Raw genomic sequence first — 22,369 nt, 5'->3', positions numbered from 1 at the left:
TCGCCCCTCACAAGTCAGAACTTACGACGGCCGTGGCCGAGGGTCAGGAGTCGGACTTTCCGGCTCTGGCGTCCATCCGCTGCTGCTCTTTTGCGGTGCCCCCGAAGAAAACTGATGTGGCTGCGGCCTTTCACCCCCCCTCCGCCCGCCGTTACGTTGCCGCGATGCGGTGAGCCAGAAATCGAGGCGTGCATGCGATCTCCGCCACTCGGGCGAGATGGCCGTTCTTCCTGCGCCCCTCTCACCCGCTTTGCCAGCTCAAATATCCATCCGCTGCGTGTGTGGTCCTACCGTGCTTCGTGCCTTGAGCTCACCTGCACAACTGCTCCCCTTAATCCATCTCCATTGATCTCGACCTTCGGTGGCTGCGAATGCGCTGAGACAAAGAATGTCGACCCTCGCCCAAGGACCCCCGAGTATAAAAAACGCCGCCGAGTGTCACTGCACAGTCTGTGCACGAGTACCTTCTGGTTTGGGAATCGGTCTACTGAGCTCGAAAGGGTCTGACGGCCTCGGCTCCATCTTCTCGTCGTCCCGGGTCGCGATGCTCCTGCCACCTCAAGCGGCCATCGTGATGATCACTAGAAAGACCACAGGAACTGCATCCCCCTCGTATCGGCGGCGCCTCGTGCCGCTTGTCTTTGATACCGCGTTGCGAAGCAGAAATGTCAGAGTCATGTCTGGCGGAGCGTCGCGTTGCCGCCGAGGCAACGGCGGATGATGAGGTTTGTGGTGGACGCGGACCTTCCGCTTTCGGTGACCAGCCGCTATGAGCAGTGGGGGCAGCTGGAGGTGAAGGTGATCTTTTCGCTCTCGAGTCCAAGCTACACTTCTATTTCGATACTCGGGACCGTAGATACGTTGTGAAGCATAAGAGGCATGCCCTTGCCCTCCGTGTGCTCCCGCATGCGGCTCTGGTTCGGGACTCCAGTCACTATGAGCGGCATCCAGCAAGCGCTCGCTTCTTATTTCAGCCGCGGTATCGCCATCCCCTTGATGGTCACGTGCGGACGACGGTTGACCAAGTGGTGGAGTGGTGCTCCACCCACTGCACTCAGCAGCTCTTGGAGCATCACCAGAAAGCGTGCCATCAGGCGCATTCCACTGGGAAGGAGCGTAGTCGGGCCTCAATGGGGGCAGCTTCCCTTGATCGCTCCAACCGTCCCTGTCTGGGCTTCCTCCGAAGATCGGGAGGATTGGTCTGTTGGTACCGGCGCGATGCACTGAATAGTCTCCTGTTCGATTCTGCGCACAATGTGACTGAGCAGTTCCTCCATTCATTGTCTCATTTTTCCACGCTGAGGTGGCGTGCGCATTACCTCAGACACTGCCATCATCAACTTCACCCCAATCAACCGCAGAGGGTTGAATGTCGTCTTCGCTGTCATCCCAGCCATCAAAGCGGCCTCCTCCGCTTGACAATGACTGGGTCCGAAACTTCGTAGTCCCCAGTACGCGTGAGCCTCAGGAGCTCTGCTGCTGTCCCGAGATAGCAGACGTACCCCTTGCGGCTGATAGCGTAGTCGCCGATGGAAATTGGCTCTGGGATGTGAACTATGCTCCAGCGTCAGCTGCAACCGGGTGGGAGACGTGGCTAAGCCGCGGACATGAACGAGAACTTCTTCGTGGTAGTGGTGGTGATCGTACTCGACGCAGAAGTGAGGCCCATGTTCGTCGAATGCGACGGGCGGTAGGGGGCGACGTGATCGCGTGCGCGCGGGACCGATTTCATTACGGTACGGTCTGGCTCAAAGCAGCAGGGACAAGAAAATTCATGTACATCAAATGATCAGAAAAGTCACTTACTAGTTCCGGCGATTTCGTCTTCACAACACCGTTCTCCAGCTTGATCGCAGGTGCCTTCATGTAATTGGCCGAACTCGAACATCCCTAGACGCTCTTCTAAGTGTGCACAGGTGCCAAATTTTTTTTCTGAGCAGATGGTGCTCTCTATTCGCTGGCGATCCTTCCCTCTCTTCTCCGAGACCCACAAAAGTCGGCATCCACGAAGTAAAGTCGGCCGCCGGGCCCAATAATAAGAGACAGGTGGTCAAGGGCGGCTTGCAGCGGAAGACCAGGATCTCGCCTGTGTCATGGCTGACGCATACGGCCTATTCCTGGTAGATTCCGATGATTCCATGTCCTCATCCGGCTCGAAGACTTCCGTAGGCTTCGATGGCCAACCGTCTTCAGAGGAAGCTCTTGTGCGAATATCAATACTGCTTCAATCGGCGAGAGACACGCATAGCAGGCTGTTTGCGGAGTAGTGCACGGTACTCTTACCTCCCCACAGCGTCGTTCGCCGGTTGTTCAAGGCGGGCCGCTGATCTGGCTTCTTATAGCGCGGCCCACTCGACTGATGAGCCACAAGGTCCAACAGCAGCAGCTCTGCTTCGAAGGATCCGCGAAAGACATTGCAACGGGCGAAGCCACGTTTCTTGCATTGCCAGTCAACATGTAGATATCCTAGCGAGATGCTGAAGTACGTGCGGGGCATGTAGGTGTCGCTGTTTGCCGGCGCCTTGGGGGCGAATGTCTTGGCAACATCCTCTCTGATGCGGAAGTCGGCGTCTGGGAGCAGGCAGACTTGCAACCCAGTCGTCCTTGGAGCGGGCCGTGGGCGGTTGCGAACCGCCATAGAGCTGGTAGCCCGTCAAATTGGGCACATGGCTGTCGAGGATATACTTCGAAGATCTCGCATGCCCTCTCAGCCGTCGATTTGTCCGTCGCCGACAAGATTCGCGAGTCCAGTGACCACTTGAAGAACTTGTCTTCCAGCGAGTGAAAGAAGGCTTCGTGTGGAGTCTCGGCATAGATGACTCGGAGCATGTCTTGCTCGTCACCCCACGGGACTGGTACTTCCATCGCTTGTAACTGGGTGACTGGTGAGCCGGAATCGGTTTGAAGTCAAGCTCCATCTTTCGTCAAAGAGCTGCTTTTGGTCGACAAACAAGATTTCGTGATCAAAATTGAGGGCGACTTGCGCAGGAGGATATCAGTGAAATTTGATGATGGTGACGCTCTGCTTCTCGACCTGCGCCAGCATCAGTCCGAATGCTTGACCGTGCATTAGTATCCCCGGATCATGGTACCGCGTCGATGCGAAGTATGTATCCGTCAGTGTCGGAATGGAGGCGGCAAGCAACGGTGGAAGGCGGATGAATCTGGATCCAGGTTCCTTGCAGATAAGCTCTTGCGCGGACTTTGGCAGTCCCGGAGGGTGTTTCCTGACAGCATCCTATATCACCTCCCGATGTGCTCTTGAGGTCTGCGTGTAGGCGAGCAGAGATCGAAAGTCACATGAGGCCGTGACTGCTTCCGCGATGACGCCGATCACCGTTGGGGGAAACGACTTTGCGCCTGACGGTGTATTTGACGCTACGACCAATCCTGCATGTCCGGGGTGCCACAGAAAGCGGTATAATGGACCTCGCTACCTGATGCATTCATACGAACGGTGTGGCCTCAAGTCAACGAAATGCAGAGGCTCATGCACTCAAGCGCTCCCGCCGAATCCAGACTCCCGACTCTGAAGTAGCGTGACATGCTCGCCTTTGGCAAGGCTAGATTGAGCGCTACCAGCTCCGCTCGGACTTCTTTGGTAAAAGCGCATTGCTTGAGATGCTTGCCTTGCTCTTTAGGTCAAAACTCGTCTCAACCATTACAATGACGAATCTCGGATATTTCGCACAGTGCCAAATGCTAGCTGCAGCGCGTGCAGGCAGGCGGGGAGAGACTCGAAACAGAAGAGGACGGCTTCGACCTTCACAGTAGTTTACTTGGATTACTGATATCAGGATATCATCAGATGCTACCATTCACTTATACTACAAGTTTAGGCTCTCCAGCGCCAAGGTTATGGATTGTAGCTTGCCCTGCAGGGAAGAAAGAAGGAGAGAATTCAAGGCTCTTACCGTCAACATGAAACGCAACCTTCCTGAGCTGTACTTTCGACTTACCTGCGAGACTGTCAAGCTGTAGCCAATTAACGATTGGCTCTTCCCGTCCACCCAGCCCGTTTAGTACCGCCTGACCCAAAAGGCCGCCAAGGACGGCAGTCGTCGGTGCAAAGTCGCCGATGCCTCCACCGCCGCCGTCGCTCGCCGAAGCCGTCGATGAGGATGATACTGCGACATGAAGTGACTGATAGAATTCGTCATTTACGCCGTCGGCGACGGATGGATCGACGCCCTTGGCCTCCATGATCACCTCTGCTCGCTTTCGGAGCTCGGACGGCGATGCTTCCGGGGTTTCCCATAGCGCTGCAATTGACTCATGCGGTTAGCACTGCGTTAACCAGGCTGCCTGACTGGCCCCTTGCGCGTTGCCGGTTTCGTCCTTGGACTCACCAAGCGTACCAAAAAAGCCCGCACTTAGCTTGAGTCTCTTCAGCTTGCGCTCATTCATGCCCTTCCACTCCTTTGCGAGTGCCTCGTTGAGCGGCACAAATCGCTGCGAATATTTGAACTTCTTCTTTACGGGCGGGCCCGCCGCGGCTTGCCCCCCTGTATTAGCCGAGCGCTCCACGACGTACTCCGCCGAGTCACCGAGATCGGAAAAGAGCCATCCTCCTAGCCCTTGCGCTTGAGATACATAGAATTTCAGGGATAGCTCGCGGCAGATCTTGTTCAGTGCAACCTAGGGAAAGTCAGGAGACATAAGTCAGTATGTGTAGCGCTTCCAAAATGGTGGCACACACTCACCAATTCCTCCTTGTTGCCAGATGTAGCAACAATTACATCGAGGGCCATCGCGCGAAGCTTCTCCTTGTTCTTGAGCACGCTTGCATCTGACAGAGTGTTGATCTTGACAAGGGGGTTCAGATTTTGGATCCTCGCCGCGGCAGCGTCAACTCTCTACCCAGAATGATGACACAATCACGATATGCATTCACAGTATAAGCATCGTGTTCGGGCGGATCATGGTATCAAGAGCATATTGCGCTTACCAGCTTCCCCACATCATTTCCTCGATAGAAGAAGCCGCTACTCAGGTCCTCCTCTGCGACCTCGTTTGCATCGACGATCGTCAGACTGCCGATGCCACTCAGAACGATGTTCTTGATTGCCTCTGTTGCGAGGCCTTGGATATTTTGCACTAAGACGTGCGCTTTTCGAATGCTGTATGCGCATGACGGTGCCAATGTTCGGCCATCGCCCGTAAGCTTTGGCGACGTGAGGCTGAGAGGGGGTCACACTCACCGACTTTGCGCCTCTAGGCCCCAAAGCCTGATTTGACGATCATATAGCGCGGCCTCCTCTGCAGGCGTCCAAAGAAGAATGCAGTCAGATGGCATAGTATATAGCTACAGTTTCGATGCGCGACGAGCACGAAAGCGCCTCGCAGTCGCCCATACCGAGCAAGCAGCTCACCCTCCGTCACGTCATGCGCTTTCGATCCCGCGGTCCGCGCGCGTTTACTGGCACCCGAAACTTCTGCCGGCTCCTCTGCCGGGCGTGTCTGCGTCATTTTGCACATATACAGATCGTTTACAGGCACCGCTGCTGGCCATCTGTTGCACCTCCGCACATGAAGCCATGATATGGGAGGAAAGGAGGTCGATCGATGCGTCAGGGTGCAAAAGTGTTGGAGACGCGCAGCATGACGAGTGAAAGGCGAGAGGCGAGCGCGACGTGAATCTGAATCCCCGTTTTTGGTTTGGGTGGCATCAATCTGAGCGCAATACACAATAGAGCACAGCACTGCAGCACTTTCCGCCAGATTGTTGCCTGGCTGGATGAGTCGATGAAAAGGCAGGAAGACAGAGAGAGAGACCCATCGCAGACTCACCATCAGAATGGGCCAACAAGCTTGATCTCGCTCATCCCGGGTTGATTGCAGCACCTCACAGCTTGCGGCGGCTGACCACCAGCGACTGACAGTGAAGGTCTGCCCTGCTTCCCTGCTCTGATATCGATCGCAGCCAAAGCGGTACGACTCGGGCACCCAGGGGATACTTCCATCTCACAGACAGCAGTCTGGTGCTGCCTCCGAAGCAACTTTGTCAATTTCCGGTTTTCACCTTCCATCCAATCGGGAGGATCAGGAGGTACCACTCCCCAACTAGCAGCTGTACAACCACAGGGAGATAGTGGATCAAGGCGGGAGACAGTGCCCATCATTCTCTCAAACCATTGAAGGGCAGAAGATAGAAAGTGCATCGTAAGGGACATGTCCGCCGGAAACAAGATTTCTGGGCCTCTGTTCGAGGACGAGGAGCAGGGTATGATCGCCGCCGAGGGGGCGGAGGCCATGCAGGCCGAGTATGACGAAGATCAGGAAGAGGAAGAAGAAGACGAAAATGAAGAAGCCGTTGGGGATGCCATGATGGGCCAGGACGATCTGGAAGGTGAGAAACACTGAGTCTCAGAGTGCAATCAATGGGCAGAACTCTTCATGCTCATGAGCTTTCTTGGATTCACACCTTGATTTTTTATTAGAAGAATCCGAGTCGGCATCAGAATCGGGGACAGACTCCCTAACATGGATATCCTGGTTCTGCTCACTGCCGGGACACGAATACTTTGCAGAAGTCAGCGAGGACTTTATCGAAGATGACTTCAATCTGACCGGGCTAAATGCGCTGGTACCCTTCTATCGCGAAGCTCTTGAGATGATTTTGGACGTTGAGCCACGTAAGTCCGCTCAGCCGCCCTCGTGGAGCTTTTGCACTCAATGGCCGATGGAATATGGGCTGCTCAACTGATGCTTTCTGATGATGTATTTGGCACAGAAGAAGACTCTCCGAAGATCCCAGATGTCTCGATTGTTGAGTCATCAGCCGAGCTGTTATATGGGTTGATTCATCAGCGATATATCCTTACGCGACAAGGCTTACAACAGATGGTCAGTGTCCCGCAGCCCATCTATCAAGAAGCCCACGCTGCATCTTCCTGACCCCTTGCCTCTTCTTTCTTGAAATAGGTCGAAAAATTCGAGAGTGGTCACTTTGGATACTGCCCGCGGGTATTCTGCCATTCGCACCCAGTCCTTCCATGCGGACGCTCGGACCTGCCAGGCTTGGACACTGTTAAGGCATGTTCCTGGAGCGACCCTTCGTGAACCCCTCTGCACTCAGTGTGAAAGCTGACAAACGCACATTCTACAGCTTTACTGTCCCAATTGCTTCGACTGCTACGCCCCTCCATCTTCCCGATTCCACGGTGTCGATGGTAAGTGCTCTCCCAACGTGAGCTGCGCGGCGAAATACTGATCTGTTGCTGCTCGTTGCGCATTGGCTCGGATGTTTCCAGGCGCATTCTTTGGGACAACATTTCCGCACCTCCTTTTCCAATGCTACCGCGACATTGCACCCTCGCCCATCGCGCCACCGGGGTCGAATGAGAAATCACTCAACCCGCTCCTGCCGTCGTCGCACTTTTCCGCCGTCGACGAGTCTGGCGTAGGCGCCATGGGCGGCTTTCCGGACGGTCGCGGGAGCGACTCGCACATGCCGCCGCACCTGGTTGGCCAAAAAGTACCGAATGAGCGGCTCTACACGCCGCGCATCTATGGGTTCAGGGTCAGCGAGCACGCAAAGAGCGGTCCACGGATGCGCTGGTTGCGCATGCGCCCAGAGAGCTACGATGAGCTCATGAAAGGCCTCCCAGCGGGCTCGACGAACAAGCCTGCGACGGATACCTTGGATGTATCGCCAGCAAGCATTGGCAATGGTGACGAAGCATTATCGCCCAGGGTGGATGTTGCAGGGACAGTGGAGAAGTCTGACGCAATGGCCATCTCGGGAAGCGGGCGGTGAAGAGAGCCATGCCGCAATAGCTTTACTTTACCTTGACTTTCCACATGTACTCGTACACTTCCCATCTACACCTTTACACCCGAACTCACGGAGCAGCATTGCATCCATTCTGCGGCCCATATCTTGGGAGTAAGGTGGATCTGAATTGAGTCGATTTGTTGCCAGACGAAGCGACGAACGCGCCTTAGAATTGCACCGCGTCCAGCGGATATCGTCGGCTTTGATGGAACGGGCCGCCGAGAGGCAATCTGGCTTTGCGGTTGATCGCCTAGCCATATTAATACTCTCATTCACACCCTTCTGTACTCGCAGTCCCTTTGATCTCAAGCTGTTAAGATCGTCAAGCAACTTGTCGAAGGTATCGAACAGGAGTTGAAAGATGGCGGTCAACGCAGCAAAGCATGGCGTCAAGACGCTCGGGGTCATTGGCAGCGGCCAGATGGGACTTGGTGAGCTGCCTCTTAGCATCGTGGCTCGTGTCAATCGCTGACAAGATGACCTTATATCACTGCAGGCATCGCATTTGTCGCGGCAGTCAAAGCCCAGGTTCCAAAAGTCCTGCTCTGTGACGCATCACCAGCGCAGTTGAAGAAAGGTGTAGCATTCTTCGACAAGCTTCTCGCCAAGGATGTGAGCAAGGGCAAGCTCACGCAGGAGGAAGCCGACGCGGCCAAAGCGCGCCTGCACCCCGTCGATGGCATCCCCGCGCTTAAGTTGAGCAGCGATGACTCACCCCAAATGGTCATCGAGGCCGCTACCGAGTCGCTAGCCGTAAAGCAAAAGATTTTCGGATCACTCGCGTCAACACTACCACTCTCCACAATCCTCGCTACGAACACATCCTCCATTTCCGTCACAAAAATTGCAGCCAGTGCCATCGCAGAGAATGCAAAGGCTGGCTCGGAAGATGCCATTGAAGGGCCGAAACGCGTGCTCGGATTGCACTTCTTCAACCCGGTACCGGTCATGAAGCTCGTGGAGCTCATCCCGGCACTTCAGACCAGTAAGGACATCGTCGACCGTGCGCACGCATTCGCCGAGGCCTGCGGCAAGACGGTCACACATAGCACCGACGTACCCGGCTTTGTTTCGAACCGGCTGCTGATGCCCTTCATCAACGAGGCGATAATGACACTGGAGAAGGGCATTTCAAGCAAGGAGGACATCGACACATGTCTCCGCTTCGGTATGGGTCACCCCATGGGCCCGTTGGCACTGGCAGATTTCATCGGCCTCGACACCTGCCTTTAGTGAGAACAATCACTGACTCCTACGCTGTTCTGGAATTTCGCGACCGTTTTGCTGACCAATATACTTCTCACAACAGCATCATGGAGACCATGTATCGCGAAACATGCGACTCGAAGTACAGGCCCTCTGTCTTGCTTGGGCGCATGGTTGATGCCGGCTGGTATGGAAAGAAGAGCGGAAAGGTGAAACTGCGATCGAAGCCCGTTGCATGCATAGTTGTGATAAAGGCAAAATGCAATTGCTACTCGTTCCTCTTACTGACATTTACTGTTACAATCGAAATGAATGCTTGCAGGGATTTTACGACTACCCATCTGATACCAGAGTATAAAATAGCACAATCAATTTGTTTCAACTCAGCCTCGCTTTCATGGAAGCTCCTTTCTTTTCTGCGCATCCTCCCAGACCCAAATTGAGCAGCTGTGCGCTTAGCGTTTGAGCTCCTCCCAACGTATTCGTTGACTTAATTTTCTACTGATGCTGACGAGTCACATTGACCTGGCTGACCCTCGTACCCTTTCCCCATCTCCATCCCTTGGTGCCCCCTCATCCGCAATGCAAAGCCCGACAATGCAGCCATCGTGCCCGTGCTCGTCACCGCCCCGCGCCCAGCCGATGCAGCTGGGGTGCTCCCAGCAATCCCTCTGCATCATATATGCGAAGTGCCTACGCGCAGCGATAAGGGTAACAAGATTTGGCATGATCAGCAATTCAGGTTGATCTTTAACCTGACCGTGGCAGCCGTGGAGGTCGCCGACAAAGACGCAGGGCGTGCTGCTCTCGCACAGAGCGATAATGGCGTATGCCAAAGGCATAAAGGCCAGTGGGACGGGTGGCTCGAGTGCCTGGCCTGCCTGCGTGTCGTGGTTGTTAACGAGTGTGATAGCTTCATCTTGGCGCGTTTGCCGGATGGACCCTTCAAGGATATTGAGCAATTCACAATCCAAACCTGCCTCAACTGCCTCTTCAAAGTAGTAGTGCAACGCAGCATCGAAGTGGGAGGAGGGCTCGCCTGTAAAGCTGTCGAGGTGTACTTCGCACGACTTGGCAGAGTTTTTACAGTGTTCTCCGACACTGAACAGGCCCGGACTAACCAATTTGTTTACTCCCGTCTGCTCAGCGCGATACTTTGTGCGCCTCCGCCCAGACGTGCTTGACAAAGCCGAAGACGAATTTCCTGGAGATATGTTTGATTGCGTCGAAATGGAAGCCCTCGAGGGGAAAGGTGCAAATGACTCATTTTGCGCAATTGAGCAGGTCTCCACGGATATCCGGCTGTGAATGGTCATTGTTGGCACCCTTGTTGGAGAAGCATCAAAATCGAGCCGCCATAGTGATGGGACTCGCATGCACCCACATCAGAAATTGTATCCACCTTTTTCACCGTCGACATTTTGCGCCCACATCTTTCTACGACCCGCAACGCGGAACATTCGCTTTCCTTGCTTTTTGTCATCCCAATCTACGCCAATGAAACTCTGAAAGCTCCATTTGAAGTCGCTGTACTTGCCTGCGTGACCGGGGAACTTGAACTTGGTGCATCCTTTGATTTGGTCCGCTGTACCTTCGTAAGGTCGATCGTTCTCGTTACGGGGCGAGGAAGGTTTCCTTGTCGTCAGCGCCAATCATGTGATTCATGACCACATCCAGGTAAATGCCGATCTATTGGGCGGTACACCAAAAGTTACGTCAGCTTAGCCAGTGACACGGGTGAGGCGTAACCACTCGAACTCGCAACCAACACCGTTCTCGCGAAGCGTCTTCATCGTCACTTCCAGTTGATCCTCTGTGCCGTACTTGATCCTGGTTTCAGCGTTCTCAGCATTCGAATTCTTGATGTACTCTCCAAAATTCGAGAGATCATACGCTGTGGAATTGAATGGCGTATTATCAAGCCGACCAGCGCCATCCTCTTGAGTGCAATTGCAATCCCTACGGTGGAAGCAGTAGTCGCCACCGTGGTTGCATGCAAGTGCTCACCATCTCCATTGCCATGCTGTGATTAGGCCTTGTAAGCGGGGAGGGGGAGACCACACAGGGGTAATGCCCATATGCGCAAAGAGTTTAGCTTTGTCCCCAAGCCACTGCCAGAGCGCGCCAGATACGAGTGTACCATTCTAAGGATTCAACAAGGTAAAAATTGACTTGGGGTCCCTGAGCAGGGCATGACGAGGCGTGGAGGAGGTCATGACAACAGAACAATCGCTACTGGACCCGCTTACCGGCGAAGGGGGCAGAAAGGGCAGTAGAAAGGATGAAAAGAGGAAAGAATGAGAGGTACATGTAGGCGACGGTTAAAAGAAGACGTAGCTCACGGTCAACGACGCGTCGAGAGTTCATCAAACGCAGCTGTTGGTTCGTGGCTGTGTAGGAGGGAAATTGCGCATATGATGTGCGAGGTAAAGCCAATGTAAATATACTCCTTTTGATGCGCCTCCAAAAGCAGCAAGGAGCCAAAGAGAGTTCCTGACTTCCTCAAGCACCGAAGCTTTCAGCAGTCTCGCGAAGTCGGTTCAGCTCCTCTCGCAAATATTCTGTTGCCTTATCGACGCCGACGCGATCAAGCCTGACGCCCGCGCTGCTGACCCCTCCATTGCCCTTAGCCGAGCCGGATGATGTGCTGCTTTCCTTGAGCGGAAACTCGATAGATGCTTCGGATGGGAAGCTGAGCTCGATCAGCGCGATAGGCACGAGCTGGTTCTTTTTTCGTTGTGGCTGCTGCTCTTGCTCCTGCTCATTCTGCGGCTTTCCGATGGCGTTCGAAACAGAAGTAGATGTCTCTCTTCGCGCCTTTTTCCGATCTGATAGTGACGTACGCAGCACCGTAACTGTCCCACATAGTTGCGAGCGTGCCAGGTCTATGCCGCCGATGAAGCTAGCCAACCACTTCTGCACATCCTGCACACTTGCAAATGGCTCGAATACCAGCGTACACTCTGGAAATTCGGTTCTGAGTTCTGAGAGCTTTCCTTTGAGCGCGCTGGCCGTCTGCGAGGCGCGTGCGCCGGTGCCACAGGCAATTCAGATTGTTAGAGACAGAACAAGTGACAACGGAAAGAATGAAATCAAGCAACTCACTCTGCAGTAGAGGAAAAGGCCAATGACTGGCGCGAGCACCGATGCATTTGCCTCACTTGCATGGGGCACCATATGAGTGCCCAGGCTTGCCTCGTCTCCAGCTTGCATCGCCCTGGCGACTCGCTTGTACTTTTGCACAAGCGCTAGCCGTGCGACCCAACAAAGAGCTGCTGCAATTGGCGAATAGTGCTCTGCAGTCCCTTTTCCTTCAACCTGATGAGCCTCATGACGCGCTGAAGATGATGTCTTTTCGTGGGTCGCCGACGTCACACAAGTGGGCACGAACTCGTAAGAAAGCGTCACATCGGGCGTCAATGCCAGCTTTACCGATTCAGCAGAGATGCTGATGTCGTAGGTGCTGGAGAGCTGGCGTGCTTGTCGTGTAATCTGAAGGTACATTCCGCCAGCGGGAGGTCAAACGTGGTGTCAGTGGATGCTTCAAACTTCACCGCGTCCAATGCAGTAGCTGCTAACCTCGTCGAAAAGCTCCACATCTGCAATCTCATCCACAGCCCGTTGCAGTACCGCATCGATGGTTGTTTCTGCGCTCTGTGCTGACTCTTCGCCATTGGTCAGGTCACTGCACAGCAGCACCTCTTCTTCCCCTATTGCGTCTACAACTTTGCTACTCTCCGCAACATGAGCAGCCTTTCCGCTTGTGCGGAGCTTGAATGCAACACGCAGTCGCTTGTTAGGACGGTCTGGTATAACAATGTGCTTGGCAATGATGTGATCTGGAATGGCTGCCGGGTCGTCCGGCAACTCTTGCCCATCAGCTTTCGAGTCGAGAGTCGCCTCAGACGCAAAATAAGCGAGCGTTCGCCGGCGATAGCGAGGGTGCGCTATGTACAAAGCGCAGCAAAAAAAGTTCGCTGCTTAAATAACCGCTTGGGGAATCCGCATGGTCAGCATCGGCACTCACACTCTGGCACTCCCCATCCAATCCAAGCGTCTCTAGCCTCTTCGGCCTTGTTCACATTTGGCATGCCCTGAACGAGAAGCCCTGATTTTCGCCGCATCTCCATCTCGATGGGCTTGCCACCGCGGACACCCCATGCGCCTCCGCCGCTCAAGCCTGCCTCAGTACTGGTTCCGGACTTGAGACGCTTCAGGCCTTCCCATCGTATTCGCTCCGCGAGCGCTCTACGACTCGGTGATTGCGGCTGAGCGGCTTCAGCGCCGCTCTCAGATGGAGAGGCACTGGCCCCGACGGCCGACCGTATCTGCTCTGCGCCGCGTCGGAGAATCGCAATGGCGCTTGTGATCCCATCCCGTTGCATTCCGAGCGCGAGTGCGCGTTCATGTGCGATCTCAGCTTCGCTCTTGAGCGCATTCACCTGCGCTGCCGAAAGACCTTGGCCATCTCCTCGAGCGGAGTTCGCTGTATCTCCCAAGTACGCGGGTGACTCGCTCGGGTCTTCTTTGAGCGCGATCCGCGTCAAGCCGATTACGGACGGATCAATGCCCCACCCTCCGTCTTCAGCTGCTTGGGTGCCTCCTACGCCGGCGCCACCGCCGCCAGTGCTACTGCCAGCTTTTCCTGCACCAAGTTCCGGTGATCCTGCGCGCGAAGCCGTTTTTAAAGCAGTACCGAATGTGGGTGCAGCGGCAGGTTTGGCACCGGCAATGAGCAACGAAAGGAGCATATTGCTAAAGTGTACGGCGTGCTGAGCTGCTGTGAGCTGCGCTAGCATGCGCTCTTTTAATGCAATCATCTCCGGGATCGAGATCATTGCAGATGAATGAATATTGGAAGATTGTTGCTGGGAGACCGAAGTGTTCCCTGTCTGTTGCCCGCTTGCTCCAGCTACCTTACCTTCGCTATGTCCATCATCGTCCTCATCATCAATGCCCAGGACTGCTATTGTTCCATCTCCTTCACCGTCTTGGTCCGCATCTTCGCTGTCTTTGATGGTCAGCGCTTTTGTGCTGAACTTTGAAAAGTCTCCGCGCTCTGCCCACAGCTTCTGTAGCTTGGTGGAAAGGGGCGGGTCCGCCTGTTGCGCACTTTCGAAGATGAGCTCGCCAGTTACGCCGACTTCTAGCAAGCGTCTTTGCTGGGCGAGAATGTCAAGTTGGGAAAAATCATAAGCGCTTATAGATGCGGCGCCATAACCTGCTCCGCCAGATCGAGAAGCTGTAGGGACGGGTGGCTCGAGTGCCAGTGCAAGCGCTGCTGCTGGCGTTTCTGAGGGGCTCATGCTGGACGGTGCGCGCCGCGGAGGTTACGTCCCGGTTTCGCGGCTCTCCCAGCACAAACTCCGCCAAACAGCATGCGAATTATATTCTCCAGTCCCGATTATTTAACGTTGGAGGCTGTGTCCGCGTCGCTTCACGTTTGTGGTATTGAGGACCTTGAAATATAGCTACTCCAATATTGGTGACTTCTCGTTCACGATCTCAATGCCAAGCTTCCTGTGGCGTGTAGGGTATGGTTCGTGGTGGCGCACGTGACTTTAATTGGGGTCATTCATTATTCGGTGCAATGGTTGGGCCAAGCACAAGTCCGAAAAGCAGTTTGTATTGCATTACTGCAGTGACTCGTTCGAGGTGCTTTCGACAGATATATATCCCGTTATTGTCAGCCCACACAGCCTACAGGAGTTACGTGGATGGACTATTGCTCTTAGTCAGTCCTGCTGGTCCAATATAATTTCGCCATGTCTGCACTCCAAGTTCCGGGCATCTCGTCCAAGGGAGGCGCAAAACCGAGCACCAGGCTCAAGCCGCCGCACTTCAAGCTCTCTTCCATCATTCGGCCCAATATCCTCTCGTTGCAGCCTTATCGTTGTGCACGCGACGACTACCAAGAGGGGATCCTGCTTGATGCCAATGAAAACAGCCTGGGTCACTGTTTGCCTGAGGGAGCATCGGTCCCTCACCAAGCTCTCGCATCATTGTCATCGTCTGCCCAAGCACAGGCTGGAACACAGAATGGCATGGCAACACCGATCAACGGCGCGGGCGCGGCAGATACGCTTGCGCTGCACCGGTATCCTGACCCTTCTCTCTACAACATTAAGCCTCGCTTAGCGTCCCTGCGCGGTGTGCCGGACGACTCGTACGTATTTCTCGGTGTAGGCTCCGATGAGGTACTCGACCTGATTCAGCGCGTCGTCGGGCGACCGGGCAAGGACAAGATCGCAATCTGCCCGCCAACATACGGCATGTACTGTGTCTGTGCAGCTGTCAATGACCTGGAAGTCGTTAAGATTCCACTGCGAGTGGATGTGCCGGCAGGAGAGGAGAAGCAGCGCTTTAGTCTTGACACGGACAAGGTGCGCACGCACATTGATGGCTGTGGTTCTATTTCCCCCAACGTCTGCTGACCCTGGATCCCCTCACTTCCATTACGAAGGTCCTGGAGAATCTTCGTGCGGACCCATCGATCAAGATTCTCTTCTTGTGTTCTCCTGGCAACCCAACGGGCACACTGCTTTCCATCTCATCCATTCAGCGGATTCTTGACTTCCCCGATTGGTCTGGTCTAGTCGTAGTCGATGAAGCTTACATCGACTTTGCCGAGGAGGAGGCTCGTTTCGGCGCTCGGTCGCCGACCTCGGAAGTGCCAGTATCCGCTGTGGAGCTGGTACACTCCTACGCAAACGTGATCGTGACACAGACCTTATCCAAAGCATTTGGCCTTGCCGCGATCCGCCTTGGCATCGCGTACGCGCAACCGCCATTGATACAGATCCTCAACAATACCAAAGCACCGTACAACATCTCGGTGCCCACCGCTCATCTTGCTAGCTTGGCGCTCTCAGACCCAGGGTTGGACAAGATGCACGCCAACATTCGCACGCTTCTTGCTAACCGCGACCGGCTGGCACGGGATCTGCAGGCGATCCCGTCCATCGGGCCGATCCTGGGCAACAACGAAGCGAACTTCCTGCTCGCTGTCGTGCTCGATCGACCGCGCTCAGAGCCGGGTGCTCGCCCAGACAGTGCGCGGGCAGGCAAGGTGTACAAAGCCATGGCCGAGCAAAATGGGCTGGTCGTCAGGGATCGGAGTAAAGAGCTTGGCTGCGATGGCGCCTTGAGGATCACGGTCGGCACAGAAGAGGAGAACAAGACATGCGTTGAGCTTATGAGGGAACTGTTGGCTTGATACTTTGGGATATGCATAGAAGGAATCCATTACACTAATTCAGCCTGATGCTGCCTCGTGGCACGAGACATCTGTGGCGGAACAATCAGCGGGCCAATACTGCCGCAGAAAGCATCTAATTATAGGTTAGAAGACGATAGCATAGGTAGTCAAAGTATCCAGTCGGTGCCTGTTGGTGCATAGCTTGTCGCACTATACGGCCATAAAGGGCTAGTAGTCTCGCTGCGTTCGGATGATTCGGAGGCGTCATCAGCGGGGTCTCATTTCGGGCTCGGTCTTGCGCTTCCCGAGTCCGCGAAGGCTCATGCCTTGCAAATGCATCCACCTGTTGCTCGCGCCGATTTGAAGTACTTTTAACAAACCATCATGCTAGACAGAGAGAAGCAAGATACGTTTGGTCGAAGCATGCATTGTGTACTTAGACTATCGGTGGAGGGGAAGGGGCAAGCCGGGCAGGGAGGTAGAAGAATTGCCTGAATTGCCATCGTGCTGAGCACCGATTCATGCTCTGCGCGTGACCGCTTTCCATTGCCTTCACTACCTCCCTTCCCGGCTTGCCCCTTCGCTTCCACTTTCCACCTGCTCTCCTGGTAGTATGTACATATGATGAAGAATTGTATCGAATAAGCACTGCGCACCCTTTGTATGCATGCGTTACCTAGTATGAGGTTGCAGCAGGAGCGCAGCACAAAACGGTCTGAGGGTTGAGACAGGTACAGAGAGACAACCTAGTTCTCGAAATATGGGTCACGTGCACCGTTCTCGTCGGCGCCTGGCTGCCACCGCTTTGCTGAATAAAGCACTGAAGTTAGTGCGCTGGTTCCCACGAGAGAGAGATTGCCGAGGGCGCAACTGTCTGCCACGCGAGAAGAGAGACTGGGGAGCGAGCGAGCCGGTGATCAGTGACCTGCTAGTGACGGCCTCTCCCCAAGTTGAGACCTGACTTGAAGTGCGTTTCTCTGTCTCTCATCTTCTGTGGAGAAGCCTGGAGAAGGGGAAGTGATGCGGAGAGGGCGACGGACGGCTCTCGTGTGTGCTGGAGAGAGAACCCATGTAGGCTGGGGTAGGGTAGGGCACGGCAAAGCCCCTTGAGGGTTGCGGTCGTGGATATCGGTGTTGGGCTTGTTCGAAATATCCGACAAGGGAAAGGTGGTCGTGATTTGTTGCGTCGGTTCTGTTTGCGGAGGGGTAGACGAAGCCACGAGCATTTGACTCCCGGCTCAGGTATCCATTGGAGAGCGGGGTTTGTATATATATATATGTACGACGAGCGAAACCTAGTGCTTCGCCATCGCCTCTCTCTTTCTCTCTCCACCCTTCAACGCCGCGCACTCTTTCGCTTCCATACAACCAAGGCCTTTGTGTTGATGAAGGCAACCACAAGGGGCTACCATGTCGCCGACCGAAACACCGCGCAGGCAGTCTGCCATTGCGCCGCCTTTGCATCTGCACATCCCGCCTCCCTCCCCCGCCCTTCACCCCCCGCTCTGATGCCCTCTTCACCGGCTCCATTCCTTTGGCCGATCAGAATCCGTTCTTTGCGCTGCAGATCCAAGCGACGCTTTCGCGCTCCAGCTCCCACAGCAGCTTGGCGAGCCTGCCATCGGCTGGCTCCGAGAGCGGCGCAGGTCACAATGATGATGAGGACGAGGGGGAGCCGCTCTTCCTCGGCTTAGACTGCTCGACGCAAGCGCTGAAATGCTCGCTGCTCGACTCGGCGCTCGAAGTGCTCGCCGAGCTCGAAGTACGCTTTGACAGGGACCTGCCGCACTACTCGACCCAAGGCGGGACGCTGACGGGCCCCGAGGGAACTGGTGAGGTGCACTCGCCCGTGTTAATGTGTGTCGAAGCGCTGGACATGCTGTGCGACCGCATCAAGGAGAAGCGCTGGCCTACGCACCGCGTACGAGGCGTTAGCGCTGCAGGGCAGCAGCACGCCAGCGTCTACTGGAGCCACGAGGCCAGCTCTTTGCTCAGCACACTTGACTACAAGAAACGGCTCGTGGAGCAACTCGACGCGTGGGCCTTCTCTCGTCAAATTATTCCCAACTGGCAGGACAGCAGCACGAGCTCAGAATGCAGGGAGATGGAAGCCTGTGTCGGCGGAGCAACCGAGTTAGCTCGTCTGACGGGCAGTAGGGCACACGAGCGCTTCACAGGCCCACAGATTGCACGCTTTCGACGAGTTGAACCGGACGCATACGAAGCGACAGATCGCATTTCGCTCGTTAGTAGCTTTATAACCACCCTCCTCTGTGCGGACGGTGAAATCAACGGCATCGACGAGAGCGACGCGTGCGGCATGAACCTCTGAGATATGAGCAGGCCGGAACGCGGGTGGAACGAGAAGCTTCTCGCATTCGTCGCCGGAGAACAAGGCGCCGAGGGAGGCGAGAAGCAACAGTTGGGCCCCAAGGCGAAGGAGCTCAAGAGGAAGCTTGGCGTCGTAGAGAGCGACAACGGTCGTGTGGTCGGGCACATTGGGAGGTGGTTCAGGAAACGTTATGGCTTCCCTAAAGACTGTGTCGTGGCGCCTGGAACAGGTGACAATCCGGCTACCTACCTGTCCTTTGTGTGTGAGTACTCGGTGCACCCTGTGTCGCTGCAGGCATTGTGCTCAATTCGTCGCCTTTTATACAGTGGGCGATAATGAAGGCCTCGTCTCGCTAGGCACCTCGGACACTATCCTTGTCTCCACCTCGTCCTACAACCCGCATCCGGAATTCCACACCTTTGCGCACCCCGCACAACTGGTATCGCGGAGTAAAGATGAACTAGAGGCAGGGCACCTCTCCTCGTCTGAAAGCAGCAACGGCAACAATGGCAACAAGCTTCGATATTTTGCCATGCTGGTATACAAAAGTGAGTGCATGTACAGCATGTACACTCTACTGACGCGATGGCAGCTTTCTGACGGGAAAACATTGCTTCACAGATGGCTCCCTCGCTCGTGAGAATGTCCGAGATCAGTATTTCAATAAGTCATGGGATCAGTTCAATCAAGCCGTAGAGTCCAGCACAAACCTTCACTCGACCGAAGATGGGAGGCAAAAGGACGCCATGGGCTTCTACTGGTACAGGCCGGACATCATCCCTTCTGGAGCGTACAAAGTTCAGCGCTTCGTCGTGGATGGCTCTTCATCATTACAGGCGGACATGGCGCGTGAAGTGCGGGAATTCGAGGATCCGAAGACCAATGCACCGGTCATCTTGCAGTCGCAGTTCCTCAACTACCGCGTGCGGTCCAGCGGCATTCTCGCATCCGAGCAGCACAAGGACTGCGCTTCTGCTTCATCCAAAACGAATGGGCACGGCGGCGCAACAGCACCGGAGGCACCTGCGACACTGAAACGCGTCTTTGCTGTCGGCGGTGCAGCAGCCAACCTTTCGATCATCCAGACGCTCTCGGACGTGCTCGGCTGCGAAGTGTGCAAGCCTTTCGTCGAGGACCAGGACCAGGACGATGCTGATGCTGATGGGGACAATCACGGTGTCGCAGCGATCACCGACGACTTTAGCAAGAAGGTCAGTGTGAATGTGAAGAAGGCCAACAAGAAGAACGCGGACTTTAACTCGTGCAGCGTCGCCGCGGCTTACAAGGCGAAGTGGGCATACATGCGCCTGTTCAACGCACAGCACGCCATGAAGCACGGCCACAGCACGACTACGGACGGCCATGAATCCGCAACAGAAGCCACAATGCCGACGCGCAAGGATATCTCTTTCGAAAATATGGTCAGCGAAAGCAAGCATATCCGCCGGCTGCGCCGCCGCATCGCCAAGCGCATGCACATCTCCTCTTTCAGCTCTAACGTCTCTGCCGCGTCGACGCTCACAACGAACAGCACTGCGACAGCCATGGGCGGCGCGGGTGGTGCTGCGCGCCTCGGTGGCTTCTTGGGCATGACATCCGCGGACGCTACTGCTTCAGCGTCCGCGTTTGAGTCTGCGCTCGACGACGAGGATGAGGAGGTCGATGCGCAAGAGGGCGTCGTGGTCGTGGCATCGCCGCGGGAGGAGCGCACGGCGATGTACGCGCGCCGCGTGCAGTGGTGGCAGGCGCTAGAGCAGCGCGCCGTGCAGGCCTCAATCTCGGAACAAGGCGTGCAGAACTGATGTCATGGGAGACAGAGCCACGAAGAGGGGCCTTTTGTCGTAGGCGCTTATCGTTCATTTCTCTCACAGGTTCAGTCATGTCTAATCGGGAGCATTTTGGGACCGTGTACATACTCACCTATGCACAAGATGGAACATGCCCCAGCCATTTTTGCCTTGAATGGACATGATTCCAGTACTTTACCTCGGCCGTAGCACCAGGGAAGATGAAGAAATAAGACTGAACAAGACGTGGTGGCACGCTAATCAGGATGAGTGTATCAACGCGAGGGCGATTCCGACCGGTAAACGAAGCGGTGCGGGCAGGCCGATAACTTCAATGGGAGAAGCGGTCTACATTATCTTGCTCGCTGACCACAACAATGACGAACAGGGAGGAGAGGAATGTGTAGGACAGTGCGAAGGAGCATGCCTTTATGCGCGCAGAGAGCCAGCTGCTGCCGTTACATACATACATACCTGCACGCGCACGTAACGTATGCCCATGCAAGTCGACTCCTGCGCACTTCATTTGACGAGGAGCGGAAGGAAAAGCCCACGTATGTGCTTGCGAGACGAGGTGAGGTGAGGCGAGACCCAGTTCGAGGCCGAGAACGAGGACGAAAAGGAAAGTGGGCAGACGACCTGATGGAGGAAGGCGGCACCGGTGGGCGAAAGTCGGAAAGAAAGTGAAAAACATGCGAGTGAGATACACGAATGCTACATTGAAAGAGTTGGCAGTGATGCTGATAACGGATGTTGGTGACGGATGGTGATGTTGATGATGCAGATGTTGGCGGCGGCGGACGCGACATCATATTGCACGCGCGCATGGAATAATGCCCATGGCGACGCCGACACCGCTCCGCGCTCGGGTGATCTAGCGTATGTGTATGTGTGAAATTGCGACAGTTCCCATAGATATCATCAAAACGTTTTTTGCGCCCTCCACTTCGCCCCAATTGTCAAGTGTTCCGTAGTAACGGCGGTGTAGAAGTGTCCATTTGTGAGCGAGGGCGGCGCAGTGCAGGGGGTGGAATGTCGCTTTTCTTGTCGATTAGAAGAGCGCAGCGCCGGCGATGGCGATGGCGCCGCTGAGGCCGAGTGCGAGCGCATCGACGCCGGGAGCGGCGAGGGCGGCAGCCGAGGTGGAGTTGGACCTGTTGGAGCTGGGCCCGGTGCTGGCGGATGTGGTGGGCGTCGAGCGAGCCGTGCTCAGACTGCTGCTTGTCAATGTGGGCACGAGGGCCGTGACGGGGTCTGTGGCACCGTTATTGGCGCTCATGATGGTCGAATTGAAGGAGCCGGACATGCCGGTGAGCGTGAAGCGGGCCGAGAAGGCCATCGGCGGGATGCCGTTTGCCTGCAGCTTGGTCCCCTCGAAGCGGAGGAAGTACTCCTTGATCGCGTTCGGACCGGCATTCTTCGAGATTGTCGGGCGGAACGACGTCAGGCCCGGCGCGAGGTTCGTCGCGAGCTGTTCCAGCTTGAACTGTACATTCTGGCTGCCAGTGGCAAGGAAGATGTTGATCCTGCCCCAGTCGCTGCTGAGCTTGGGCGACTTACCGTCGTCGTTCCACTCGATCGACAGCTTTTGCCCGCCCTTTCCGTTGGTCGAACTGTAAAAGAGGCGGGAGGCCAAGAAGGTCAGTGAGCTGCCCGACGCTGATGCGCTTCCTGCCCTAGCCTAGGGGCTGAAGTAGTAAAAATGTTTGATCCTGGACTTCCATTGTCCCATGTTCCCAGTGGAACAGCACAACTATTTTCCTGGCGTGCCGCCCAAAGCTCCTCCTTGCACCTTAGGCCTCTAAAAGTTGAACTCCAGCACGAGGCACCCGGTTCGATGAGGAGGTGTCGAAGCGGACGCGTACTCACGCAACAGGCTGGGTGACGATGATGGTGGAAAGAACCGGCTGCGAGACGGCCGCAGCGGTGAAAAAGAGGGCGGCAATGTTCTTGAGGAGCATATTGGCTATCGTCAGGGAGTATGAATATGAAAGAGGAAAATAAGGATTGCCCGGCCTTTTCTTGGCTTGCTTTGTGGAGGGGGTTCGTCTGTAGTGTAGGAGCTGGGT

At 55.4% G+C, this 22,369-nt stretch overlaps 10 protein-coding genes across 10 annotated transcripts; 4 read left to right on the top strand and 6 right to left on the bottom strand.

Moving 5' to 3' along the window:
• Window positions 1-353: 353 nt before the first annotated feature.
• On the bottom strand, window positions 354-1,673 carry K437DRAFT_55707 (uncharacterized protein). The gene is made up of 2 exons (XM_013389202.1): window positions 1,503-1,673; window positions 354-1,437 (listed from the first exon to the last, which is right to left on the bottom strand). Exon 2 carries the CDS (start codon window positions 1,279-1,281, stop codon window positions 559-561), a length of 723 nt encoding a protein of 240 aa, XP_013244656.1. The 5' UTR covers window positions 1,282-1,437; window positions 1,503-1,673; the 3' UTR covers window positions 354-558.
• Window positions 1,674-2,358: 685 nt separating this feature from the next.
• On the bottom strand, window positions 2,359-3,120 carry K437DRAFT_55705 (uncharacterized protein). The gene has a single exon (XM_013389201.1). It carries the CDS (start codon window positions 2,916-2,918, stop codon window positions 2,451-2,453), a length of 468 nt encoding a protein of 155 aa, XP_013244655.1. The 5' UTR covers window positions 2,919-3,120; the 3' UTR covers window positions 2,359-2,450.
• A 667-nt stretch (window positions 3,121-3,787) lies between these two features.
• On the bottom strand, window positions 3,788-5,594 carry K437DRAFT_254905 (uncharacterized protein). Its single transcript, XM_013389200.1, has 7 exons — window positions 5,373-5,594; window positions 5,202-5,259; window positions 4,949-5,120; window positions 4,704-4,856; window positions 4,350-4,638; window positions 3,960-4,262; window positions 3,788-3,875 (listed from the first exon to the last, which is right to left on the bottom strand). Exons 1-7 carry the CDS (start codon window positions 5,467-5,469, stop codon window positions 3,823-3,825), a joined length of 1,125 nt encoding a protein of 374 aa, XP_013244654.1. The 5' UTR covers window positions 5,470-5,594; the 3' UTR covers window positions 3,788-3,822.
• Window positions 5,595-6,025: 431 nt separating this feature from the next.
• On the top strand, window positions 6,026-7,949 carry K437DRAFT_55450 (uncharacterized protein). The gene is made up of 6 exons (XM_013389199.1): window positions 6,026-6,349; window positions 6,444-6,635; window positions 6,734-6,846; window positions 6,925-7,035; window positions 7,109-7,172; window positions 7,254-7,949. Exons 1-6 carry the CDS (start codon window positions 6,172-6,174, stop codon window positions 7,757-7,759), a joined length of 1,164 nt encoding a protein of 387 aa, XP_013244653.1. The 5' UTR covers window positions 6,026-6,171; the 3' UTR covers window positions 7,760-7,949.
• Window positions 7,950-8,074: 125 nt separating this feature from the next.
• On the top strand, window positions 8,075-9,349 carry K437DRAFT_254903 (putative 3-hydroxybutyryl-CoA dehydrogenase). Its single transcript, XM_013389198.1, has 4 exons — window positions 8,075-8,208; window positions 8,274-9,009; window positions 9,087-9,192; window positions 9,306-9,349. Exons 1-4 carry the CDS (start codon window positions 8,139-8,141, stop codon window positions 9,339-9,341), a joined length of 948 nt encoding a protein of 315 aa, XP_013244652.1. The 5' UTR covers window positions 8,075-8,138; the 3' UTR covers window positions 9,342-9,349.
• A 149-nt stretch (window positions 9,350-9,498) lies between these two features.
• K437DRAFT_277823 (glycoside hydrolase family 13 protein) lies at window positions 9,499-11,293 on the bottom strand (the record flags this gene model as incomplete). The annotated part of the gene is made up of 7 exons (XM_013389197.1): window positions 9,499-10,076; window positions 10,386-10,593; window positions 10,652-10,672; window positions 10,753-10,877; window positions 10,991-11,006; window positions 11,047-11,127; window positions 11,225-11,293. The coding sequence occupies 7 exons, from the start codon at window positions 11,291-11,293 to the stop codon at window positions 9,499-9,501; spliced, it is 1,098 nt and encodes a 365-aa protein (XP_013244651.1).
• Window positions 11,021-14,425, bottom strand: K437DRAFT_55569 (uncharacterized protein). Its single transcript, XM_013389196.1, has 4 exons — window positions 13,011-14,425; window positions 12,563-12,930; window positions 12,089-12,475; window positions 11,021-11,998 (listed from the first exon to the last, which is right to left on the bottom strand). Exons 1-4 carry the CDS (start codon window positions 14,287-14,289, stop codon window positions 11,486-11,488), a joined length of 2,547 nt encoding a protein of 848 aa, XP_013244650.1. The 5' UTR covers window positions 14,290-14,425; the 3' UTR covers window positions 11,021-11,485.
• A 253-nt stretch (window positions 14,426-14,678) lies between these two features.
• K437DRAFT_254900 (putative histidinol-phosphate transaminase) lies at window positions 14,679-16,327 on the top strand. Its single transcript, XM_013389195.1, has 2 exons — window positions 14,679-15,366; window positions 15,447-16,327. The coding sequence occupies exons 1-2, from the start codon at window positions 14,749-14,751 to the stop codon at window positions 16,197-16,199; spliced, it is 1,371 nt and encodes a 456-aa protein (XP_013244649.1). The 5' UTR covers window positions 14,679-14,748; the 3' UTR covers window positions 16,200-16,327.
• Window positions 16,328-17,591: 1,264 nt separating this feature from the next.
• K437DRAFT_293463 (actin-like ATPase domain-containing protein) lies at window positions 17,592-20,439 on the top strand (the record flags this gene model as incomplete). The annotated part of the gene is made up of 5 exons (XM_013389194.1): window positions 17,592-17,620; window positions 17,775-18,494; window positions 18,525-18,775; window positions 18,840-19,061; window positions 19,135-20,439. The coding sequence occupies 5 exons, from the start codon at window positions 17,592-17,594 to the stop codon at window positions 20,313-20,315; spliced, it is 2,403 nt and encodes an 800-aa protein (XP_013244648.1). The 3' UTR covers window positions 20,316-20,439.
• Window positions 20,440-21,351: 912 nt separating this feature from the next.
• On the bottom strand, window positions 21,352-22,261 carry K437DRAFT_221710 (uncharacterized protein; the record flags this gene model as incomplete). Its single annotated transcript, XM_013389193.1, has 2 exons — window positions 21,352-21,913; window positions 22,170-22,261. The coding sequence occupies 2 exons, from the start codon at window positions 22,259-22,261 to the stop codon at window positions 21,352-21,354; spliced, it is 654 nt and encodes a 217-aa protein (XP_013244647.1).
• Between the last annotated feature and the right edge of the window lie 108 nt (window positions 22,262-22,369).

This window comes from Tilletiaria anomala (genome assembly GCF_000711695.1).
Source record: "Tilletiaria anomala UBC 951 chromosome Unknown K437scaffold_17, whole genome shotgun sequence".
Taxonomy (NCBI): Eukaryota; Fungi; Basidiomycota; class Exobasidiomycetes; order Georgefischeriales; family Tilletiariaceae; genus Tilletiaria; species Tilletiaria anomala.
The sequence above is the reverse complement of the archived record's forward strand: the minus strand, read 5'-3'. Positions and strand labels throughout refer to the sequence as shown.